This window comes from Ambystoma mexicanum, chromosome 10, assembly GCF_040938575.1.
Source record: "Ambystoma mexicanum isolate Mex_15411 chromosome 10, UKY_AmexF1_1, whole genome shotgun sequence".
Classification (NCBI taxonomy): Eukaryota; Metazoa; Chordata; class Amphibia; order Caudata; family Ambystomatidae; genus Ambystoma; species Ambystoma mexicanum.
Genome location: NC_090932.1, coordinates 507,564,834 through 507,575,297, shown reverse-complemented (window position 1 = coordinate 507,575,297; position 10,464 = coordinate 507,564,834). Strand labels below are relative to the sequence as shown.

Genomic DNA, 10,464 nt, shown 5'->3' with positions numbered 1-10,464 from the left:
GGGCAACGCACTACCCACGGCGTGAAACGAAGTCTGTCTTCCGACCTCGTTTCGGTGAAAAATTATTCCGATGATCACCGCCGGGCCCGGGCATCGTTTCCCCCACTCGTCGCCACTGTTGAGAGTGACCGGCGCCCCCCGCGCGCATCGCCGCAAGCCCTGGCACCAAGGACTGAGACACACACGTCCGTCTTGGTTCGGGCTTCCCGGTCGCTCTACCGCGGCCAGGAAACGCCCTGTTTATTTGTACTGCACGCGATGGCGTGCAACGTCCCGCCGCCGCGTGCGCGCCCGTCATCGGGCGGCGCCACACCTGCTTCCCATTTTCTCTACGCCACAATATTAAACAAAAACATATATTTCTTGTCTCGTGGGAGTTGGTCTCCCACTTGCTGGCCGCTCTGTGTGGTTTGCAGGCTCAGACACATAACTTAGAGAAAAAAAGAAAAGAGAAGAAACAAAATGTATTTAGTGTGGCTAGGTTTCCCGATAACAAGGGCTTTGACAACAGACAGCCTGTTACTGCCCACTACTCGCATGAAGGGATCGTACCTCACTGTCCCCTATTGCTCTCCGGTGCACTGTAGAGAAAGTGTTCATGTGCCTATGGAGCGAGAAGAAAGACTGAAAGGCACCTGCGTGTCTATTCTGCCCTCTGCTGCATGGGTTGTTCTTTGAATAGAAAGAGACGAACTTGCATATAGCGTTTAATGGGGGAGCACTAGGAAGCAATAATAGCTCCGAGCCCTTCCTCGTTTTCACATATTATCTTGCAGACTCAAAGGTTCAAATTAACTAATGGAGACAGCTCACATGTGCTATGGTGCCTCCTCTATGAAATAAATAAAACAGTTGCTTGCCGTTCCTCTCAGGTCTTAGTCCCTTGGTCAGCAGCTCAACAGTAATTGCTGCCCACTTCCTTGTGTCATTTTATGCTTGACACTCCACAAGAAATACGATTTCTTTACAAGAAGCAGCGTCCCCAAACCACTCTGAACCCGAGCATTCTGCCCCAGCCCTTACTGAACCCAAAAAGACCACAGACAAAGCAGCAGCATAATGAACAAAGAATGACATATACTTTATGCATGGAGGCAATATTTTAACATATGACGGCAGTACCCGGAATGTACTGGGAGTACCTGGCCTTATTGTGCAATACATGGCATATGGTTTGAGTACCTGCATATTATGGGCATATATCGCAATATCTGGCATACAAGAATAATACATGGCCATAAGGAGGCACCATCCCATCATATCATTCAGTTCCTTCACTAAAACACTGGGACACCCTTTATGCAAAGCTCCAATGATGCATTTGTTCACTTGTCAACTAAACCCCTGAAAATCGTACAACCAAGGATCCAAATGTACAGCGACACTCAAAAAGCACATATCAACTCCATCTCCAGCCGCTCTTCACCAATACACCCATATAAGTTGCACAACATATAAACTAAAACAAATCAGACTTATTACTTTGTCAATGCCTGTATTAAGTTCTTCTCAATGTGTTCTTGACATCACAGTCAGTTTGTCTGGAAAATATAGGGGCTGCGTGGGGTATACAATATAATACAGCTTTGAAACAGGAATCAACGGAAAATTGTCAGAATTTGGGTTGCACAGACGGGAAAATCGAACACAGATGAACAATTCAAATTCCATAGATTAGGAGCCTACTAAAGCATTAGACTGATGAGAGGAACAAGGTGATAAAAGCTTGAGAATGAAAAAACTGGAAAGTGCACATGTAACAGAACACTAAGAAAGTGACATGCGACGTTGAGGCAATATGGATTATCACTATACAATATACCTGTGCCTTAACCCTTTCTTGATGTTTTGACTGCCCCTCTGGTATCTTTGTGTGATCAAACAACTGTGAGGGCCATAACTCTACAAACCCTCCCCACTGACAGCTTCAAAGTAAACATAAGAGGTACAGCAGTTTCATAGTTGAGTGCAAGGGTATGCAAAATGCTTTCTCCAAATAAAGGATCATGCCAGGAGCATGCTTAGTCCCCACATATGATACATGGCATCTCTCAATGCTCTTATGTGCCGCCCCAGGCTCTGCACAGGTGTAGCACCGACACATCTTTTTAAGTTTTCCTCTGTCGACAATTCATTTAGCAAGTGCCAGATGCTGTTCTCTTCTGCCCTTTATGTTATCCGCATAGAATGCATGTGCGATTCGGAGCAAGGATTGTCTTATCACACACCCCCTAGATTTCCAAGCCAGGTAGCCACTGACATACCTGAGACCAATGAAGTTTGACCTGAGCCCATGGGCCGTGCTAAACTTGATTGGCATGCTCAGGTGAGGCCTCTTTATGTAGAAGCTTTGCAGACATTGCTGATTGATCTCCAGTCATCCCTGCCTTTGCCTTGTCATAGAAAATCATTGTATTTCCTGCCTCAACTTCCACTTGGTAACCCAGAACAGAAGAATAATTTCTGTTGAAGTTTTCTGTCACCTGGACATACATCTCTTGGCACCCAGCTGTACTGACGGTTCCCTCCCAGCAGCCATCTTTACCTAGAGACAGAGGCAGGAGGTGTTTCCCTTGGATGGCTACTGCCACTGCCCCTTCAGCTCTGAGTTTGAAATGTACATTGCTGTTGGCGGGAAGCACTCCAGATAGGGGCTCTAGCAGTTCGTAGTGGGGCACCCAGGTGCTATATATCACCGGGAAAGCTGGCCACTTCACCCGAGTGTTGGGGCAACATATAAGGTAGTTGCAAATAAATTCGTACACGTTGCTTGGATCTAACTTGCTTTTGGCAGACACTTTTAGGACATAGATTCCAGCCTGTGGCACTTGGACTTTGAACTCCATTCTGCTTTGATTGTATACTGGAAAGATATGGCGTCTCTTTATGTGTTCTGTTGTAATGTCATCTGAATGCAAAGTCGCCAGCAGAGTCACATCCTCATCCAGAGTGAAGCCCACGGAGCACCGGCCATCATGCGTGTAGATAATCGGCTCAAGATGGGAAGGCTGGAACACGCCGTTCTTTTCCATGAGCCAGTTGGGTCCTACTGGGCTGTTCAGTTCCTCGGGAAGGGCTGGCCACCCCACTCCCGTGCTGGTGCATGAAATTAGGTAGTTGCAGACAAAACTGAAGCTGCCTGGGTCCGTGTCACGCTCCGCGTAGATTTTGAGGACATAAATGCCTGTCTGAGGGATCTGAACCTCAAAGTCTATGCTGTTTTCTTTCTGAACCAGCAGGACATGTCTTCTTTCAATATCCTCTGTCATAATGATGTCGTCAGACTGCAGCTTGGCAAATAAATTAACATTTTTGCTCAGAGTGAAGCTGATTGAACAGCGTCCATCTGCGGTGTAGATGATTGGATCGGTGTGAGAAGGCTGCAATAAGCCGTGCTTCTCCATATGCGTGGTAGGCCCCACGGGATTGCGCAGCATGGTAGGGAAGGGTGGCCAGCATATGTCTGTATTAGTGCATAAGAGGAGGTAGTTGCAGGCATATTCAAAGTGTCCTCGATTCGACTTGCTCTCAGTGTAGATTTTGAGAGCGTATGTACTGGCCTGTGGAAGTTGGATCCTAAATTCAATTCGGTTCTCACATTTGACCTGCAGGATGTGCCTCCTTTCAATCTGTTCTGTCATGCCTAGCTCATCAGAATGAAGCATGGCCAAAGCATTGAAGTCTTTTTCCAGTGTGAAACTCACTGAGCAGCGCCCATCTGTGCTAAAGATTATCGGCTCGCGCTGGGAGGGCTGAAGGAGTCCTTTTTTTTTTGACAGGCTGTTTGGCCCTACAGGGTTCTGCAGTTTGGTGGGGATTGGAGGCCACTTGACTCTAGTGTTTGAGCAGCAGATGAGGTAATTACAGACATACTCAAAGTTTCCACGGTGAGCCTTGTTGTCACCATAGATCTTAAGGACATATGATCCAGACTGCGGAAGCTGGACCTTTAGCTCCACTTTGTTCTTTCGTTGGACTTGCAGTATGTGCCTTCTTTCAATTTCTTCAGTCATTGCAATGTGATCTGAGTGCAAGATGGCCATAATTTGGATATCCTTCCCTAATGTGAAGTTAACAGAGCAGCGCCCATCTGTGGTATAGATGATTGGTTCCAGGTGTGAGGGCTGCAGAAACCCTTTCTCCTCCATTAGCAAAGAGGGTCCCACTGGGTTATTCAGTTCCGTAGGAAAAGCCTGCCATTGCACTTCTGTGTTCCTGCAGCAAAGCATGTAATTGCAGATATATTCGAAGTGGTCTGGAGTTGATTCGCTCTCCCCATATATTTTCAGGGCGTAGAGCCCAGCCTTTGGTACCTGGACCCTAAACTCAATGGTGTTGTGCCGCTGGACTTGAAATATATGCTTCCTCTGTATCTCCTCTGGCATGGGGACATCATCTGAGTGCAGCATGGCCAAAACAGCCATTTGCTTCCCCAACAGGAATGTAACCGTGCATCGCCCATCTAGGGAGTGAATGATGGGCTCATGCTGCGAAGGCTGCAGAAACCCTTCGCTCTTCGTCACCCAACTGGGACCGACAGGGTTGTCAAGTTCTCTGGGGATCTGCATGGTCATATCCACAGAGCTGCACTGTAAGATGTATTCCAGCACATTTTCATAGCTGTCCGAGACTGAGTTGTGGGGTTTGGCGTATAGGCATAGCATGTGACGCCCAGCCTTCTGTGGGAAGATATCCAACTTCATGCCGTTCTCTTTCAGGGTCATGAGGCCCCACCGCTCCTTTCCATTGATGGTAAATGAGAAGAGAGTTGGGGAACGACACTCCAAGGTGATAGTGGATTTCCCATTCACTGTGAACAATAAAAAGTACAGTTTAGTTGGGTATATACTTAACATAGATTTACTCCCACCCACAATTTGTTCCAGAGATATTTCTATTTTGGCTGTGATCCTCACTTAAATTTACCATGACATGTTCATTCGTATCCCAATATGAATTACAGTTTGTTTCCTTATATAAGTTGAGGAACTCCTACATATTTGTTAAACAACACACTTGTTGTCAAGTAAGGGCATCATATTGACTACAAGGGACCATAATGGTGCATGCAACATACCCTCCTGTCCCCACACACAAGCACATGTGGTTCAAGTGGATGTTGAGATGGCCTTTGGAGACTGTAAAATTGCCATTCATAAACATAGAAATCATCAAGAATGTCTTGGGGCAGAATCCCCACTTCACCCACACCCCATGCACCTTCATTTTATAAACAAATAATGCAAAAGTTACAATTAATTGCAATAAGCAGTAGTTCACCATGGCTTGGTATTTTAGAAAAGTCAAGTTTAGCACTGTAAGTGATGGATCACAACCGCCACAGAGAATCATAGCATTGCGTTGTGTTGAGGTTACCACAGTGATCCTTATGTAAATTCACCATAGATAGATGTGCGTTCGCTTCATTTATTCAAAAACCTATCAGGGTGGATAATGAACAAAGTGTATGTAGGTGTGAGTGATCTAAAAGCTGTCGGGTTTTCATGATAATCGATCTCTGACAATCAAGTGAGCACCAAACTGTGGGCCTGATTTACAAAACGTTTTCCAATGGGATTGCACCATTGTAAAACATTTTTGTAAATCGTGCTCAAAGTGAGTTTGTGCACTATTAGTTCACATTAAGCGACTGCCTGGAATCCCTGGTTTCAGAAGAAGTCATTCTCCTCATAGTAGCACTGGCTGCTGTGAATTTTACTTGTGAAATCCGACAGTGTCTTGTGTCCTTTCTTAAGCACTGATCGTGCAGCTGTAACATGGAGAGAAGCATTGCAGCCGTTATTAGAGACATGATGAAGTAGAGCTGTGAGCAAACGGTTTTGCTTGGTAGGGACTCAAAGGCCCATAAGGCTGTGCAGCTATGACGTTCAGTCTCTGCCCTTGACGTGTGCAGTCTCAGTGATGTGACAAGTCACACACAAAGGTGAGGTGCTTGTGCCTGACCACTGGAACGTGGGCCACCCACCGGGTGTTAGTCAGCAGCCCGGGTCTTTTTACGTATGATGAAGTTTTCCATCAGTGCAGAACTTGGACATGTTCGAAGGCTGAGTAGAATAGAATGGGCAAAGCATTGGGTGCTAGATAATGCCCTTCGTTGCCACGGGAAGTTTTGTTAAAAAGCTCTAGCTGACTAAATGTATTTTACTGCTTATTGTATGAGTTTCATAGCATAAAATCCTACAAAAACCGGTTGAATGTGATATAATCACTGGAAATAACATCGAGGGTGGCTCGATATTTTTTTTAAAAGCACTAAACTCCCTCCTCAACATATTTTAGGACTGGTGCAATTATATAAACAAACTCCAGTCCTAGAATATTTGGGGAAAGTGTTGGATAGTGCCTTTAAAAAAAATATCGGGTCACCCTCGATGTTGTTTCCAGCGGGTCACCCTCGATGTTGTTTCCAGCGATTACATCACTGTATACACAAAAACCCAGAGAATTCTGTGCTCAGGGCCCACATTTTCTGGACAGGTTTACCTGCTGCTATCTCGATCTGTTTCTTTACATCGGTTCAGAAATTGAACCTGGCTCTGTTGATCCTGCTGAAGTAATCTCAATATATTTATTTGCCTGGTGTCTATAGTTGGCTCCTCGCATTTGTCATGAGACGGTAACTAGAGTAGCGGTAAGACAATTGGCAGAAAGCCTGTGTGTATCAGCGCTGGATCCGTGAATGCTATTCACGTCTGGTTGGTTCCAATAAATCAAGGTCAGGACACTTGGTTCTATGTTTAGTCTTGATTTAATCAATAGTCACATGAGGAGAGCCAACACGTGTTTCGACAGTAGGTCTTTATCAAGGCAGGTTAATTAGGTAGGTGATGTCCGTTTAGGAAGTGCTGGTTAGCAACTTTGGGACCCGGAGGGTTGCAGGAACAAGATGCACGTTCACAGTGATCTTTTGAGTTGGTGTAGCCGCTCCTCTAATTTGTCATGACAAGCTGAGACAGTAACTGGAGTGGCGACTGCTGCAGCCTCCAAACCGTGTGTCCCAAAAAGGACATGTACGGACCCTAACCTCTGAAGGGGTTTCGATGGTCGTCCACCCATAAAGTTCGGTGTCTCTTATTGGGCTGCACAAAAACATGTATTTATTTTTTGGTGGTTTGTAAGGTACTGACTGTGACAGAACCCCCAAATCTTAGGGGAAATAGGATATTGGACATTGATGATTCAGATTAGGTACTTGCATCATAGAGCCAAAGAATATAAAATTAGTGCTACACGAAAAGAGATAAGTTAATTGCGATACAAGGGCCAGTGCAGAAGTGCAGAACCAAAGGAGGAATTCCAGGGGTTGACGGAATGGGGGAAAGCAAAACAAGGGCTCCAGTGACCAGGTAGAAACACCAATTAAGCATTCAGGCAGTGTTTTTATAGGGAATGGAAGATTTTAAGATTTTGTTTTTAAATGGGAGTGGTTTTCCTCAGGTCTCAGTTCAGGAGAGGGAACATTCTAGGTGAGAGAGCCTGGAGTACACATATTTTTTACCCAAATACATTTTTTCTTGCATGGGGGAAAAAGAATCAATTTGGAAGAGGAGGATCTTATAGATTTAGTAGGGGTATATTTCCTAGTCAATTAAATCAAATAGCCAGACCTGACACCGTAGAAGGCTCTATAAAAGTATGCAAAGTGATTTCAATTCAAAATGAGCTTGAACTGGGAGTCAGACAGACTCTTTGTAAATGAGGAGTTGTAAATGGTGCATTTGATGCTTTGGAAGGCCCCGATTGGGACTGCTGCAGTAGCCCAGGCGTAAGGTTAACATGTGTGTTTGAGCATGTAGAGTTGGAAGTGACATTTTGTTGTGATCTCCTGGATCTGCTGCAAGGAGAGGCCCACGTCAAAGACTGCCCCAAAGTTCCTACCCATGCTTGAGAGGGCATGCAGGGACCCCATGGAGACAAAAAGAAGTGATGGGGGCATGGAAGATCCAAAGTGTATAATTTCAGTTTTTAATTATTTTGAACACTGCTTGCCATGCGAGCATGGCAAGCAGTGTTCACAATTAAAAATAAACAAGCAGGTGATTCCAAGATGGCCGCCGGCATTGGAAGTCGCATTTTGAGTTGTGCTCCCGCCGGGGCCGCCAACAATAAAGCATTTTAAAAGCGAATATCTGAGCGACTCAGCACAGAAAAATCAGCCGATGCCCACAAGACGCAGCGGGCATAGGAGCAAGCGGAGATCGCCCTGCTAGACTCTTCAGGGGAGACACCGCTGCCATGAGATGCGGGCGCCCCTCCCCCGTCGAGAACCTGGAGAATCTAGCAGAAAAACGAGGAGAGGCCGTGTGGGGATAGAGCCGGAAAAGTGAACCGAGTGCCCGGGAGCGAGAGGCTACTAGACCGCCTCCCGTGGGAGGAGTCACGGAGGCTCAGGGGCCAGGGGGCCCCCCACGCCGGCCTCAGAACACCGCTGGGGGCCCAAGTCAAAGACTGCCCCAAAGTTCCTACCCATGCTTGAGAGGGCATGCAGGGGACCCCATGGAGACAAAAAGAAGTGATGGGGGCATGGAAGATCCAAAGTGTATAATTTCAGTTTTTAATTATTTTGAACACTGCTTGCCATGCGAGCATGGCAAGCAGTGTTCACAATTAAAAATAAACAAGCAGGTGATTCCAAGATGGCCGCCGGCCTTGGAAGTCGCATTTTGAGTTGTGCTCCCGCCGGGGCCGCCAACAATAAAGCATATTAAAAGCGAATATCTGAGCGACTCAGCACAGAAAAATCAGCCGATGCCCACAAGACGCAGCAGGCATAGGAGCAAGCGGAGATCGCCCTGCTAGACTCTTCAGGGGAGACACTGCTGCCATGAGATGCGGGCGCCCCTCCCCCGTCGAGAACCTGGAGAATCTAGCAGAAAAACGAGGAGAGGCCGTGTGGGGATAGAGCCGGAAAAGTGAACCGAGTGCCCGGGAGCGAGAGGCTACTAGACCGCCTCCTGTGGGAGGAGTCACGGAGGCTCAGGGGCCAGGGGGCCCCCCGCGCCAGCCTCAGAACACCGCTGGGGGCATCGTGGGAGACTACGCACCGCTGAGGCCGCGGGCGACCCCCCCCCCTAGAAGAGAGGTTGAGTGTACAGCACCGGGAAGAGCGGAGGGGGGCCGGGGGCGGGTCTGGCCCCCGGGGCGTGGACTCCCACACAGAGGACAGCTGCATATGCAAGGCGGCTGGTGAGCACCGGCCACCAGTGCCTACGGGACAGAGTGTGTGCTCCGGCGCTGCTCATCGGTACTCGGAGAGGGAAGGAGCGAAGCGGGAAGAGGAGATGGCGATCCCCACTGCAATACGAGGAAGCTCAAGCCACGGCAGAGAGACAACCCAAGGTGAGTGCACCCTGCCCAGGCACCCCTTCTGCCCACCCCACAAGGGGTCAGAGGGGCGCTCACAAATATAGGCGCAGCTCCTGGGGCCTGGGTGCGCCCCCCCCCTCTCATCTCCATCAGCATGGTCAAGGAGGGAGCAGGAGAGAAGCTACACTCTCCCCACAGCAACATTGATCCACAAACCCTGCTGCCCAGAAGCTCCATCCATACGCACTCAGTGCGAGGTGGACACCACACACGCACACTCCGGGGAGAAACCACAGCTGCCCCCCCAGTGGTCCTCCAGAGACATTACAGGACCGCCATAACTAGGGAACAATGTCAAGGGCAAAGGGAAAAGGGGGCGCAGGCCAGTCAGCCTCACAACCGGCCAGACAGTACTCCAGTCTGTTACACATGTGGCCATCAGATGCCGACAGGTCCGTAGAAGAATCCATAGCGGACAGCACTCCCCCCAACCAGAGCAACCTACCCCCGACAAAGGATGACATGCATGCCTGGTTTGTGGAGCTGCAGGATAAGTTAATGGCTACTGTGCAGGACCAATTCACTTCAATGAGGAACAATGAGGAACAAAATGAAACAGGCAGTCCAAGAATTGAATTGAAAATAGACGTGGCCAAGTTGGAAGAAAGGACAGATACCATAGAGAGAATTGTGCAAAACATAGAAGATGAAGCAAGTCAGAACAGTGAAACGCAGGAGCACTTGGTACGGCTAACCCATAACTTAGAAATCCAGTGTGAAGACTTGGAAAACCGCTCCCGCAGATCAAATATCCACATCAAGAGTATGCCCGAGTCAGTGTTAGACAAGGACCTCAAGTGTGCGGTTCAAGAAGTATTTAGAGACATTATTGAGGTGCAAGAAACGGAAACCATAGGGATCGACCGAGTACACAGGGTGGGCTGGAAAAGAACAGGCACCCCTGGGGAAAGACCAAGGTATGTCCTAGTGGCCCTCTCATCATAGCCACAAAAGGAGCAAATCTTAAGGAGAGCGAGGCAACTAGACCACATAAGGATGAATGGGGTGGAAATACAGCTATATCAGGATCTGGCATCGGTAACACTGTTAAAAAGGAGAGAGATGGCCCCATTGGTA

The 10,464-nt window shown here is 47.8% G+C and overlaps 1 protein-coding gene across 1 annotated transcript in view; it reads right to left on the bottom strand.

The window, feature by feature from the left end:
• Nucleotides 1-1,091: 1,091 nt before the first annotated feature.
• The window catches only part of LOC138491516 (uncharacterized), a 601,105-nt gene continuing 591,732 nt past the window's right edge, over nt 1,092-10,464 (bottom strand). Inside the window, exon 11 of the mRNA XM_069618053.1 lies at nt 1,092-4,810. Within this exon, the coding sequence (XP_069474154.1) occupies nt 2,304-4,810 (2,507 nt within the window). The 3' untranslated portion in view covers nt 1,092-2,303. The remainder of the gene's footprint in view (nt 4,811-10,464) is intronic.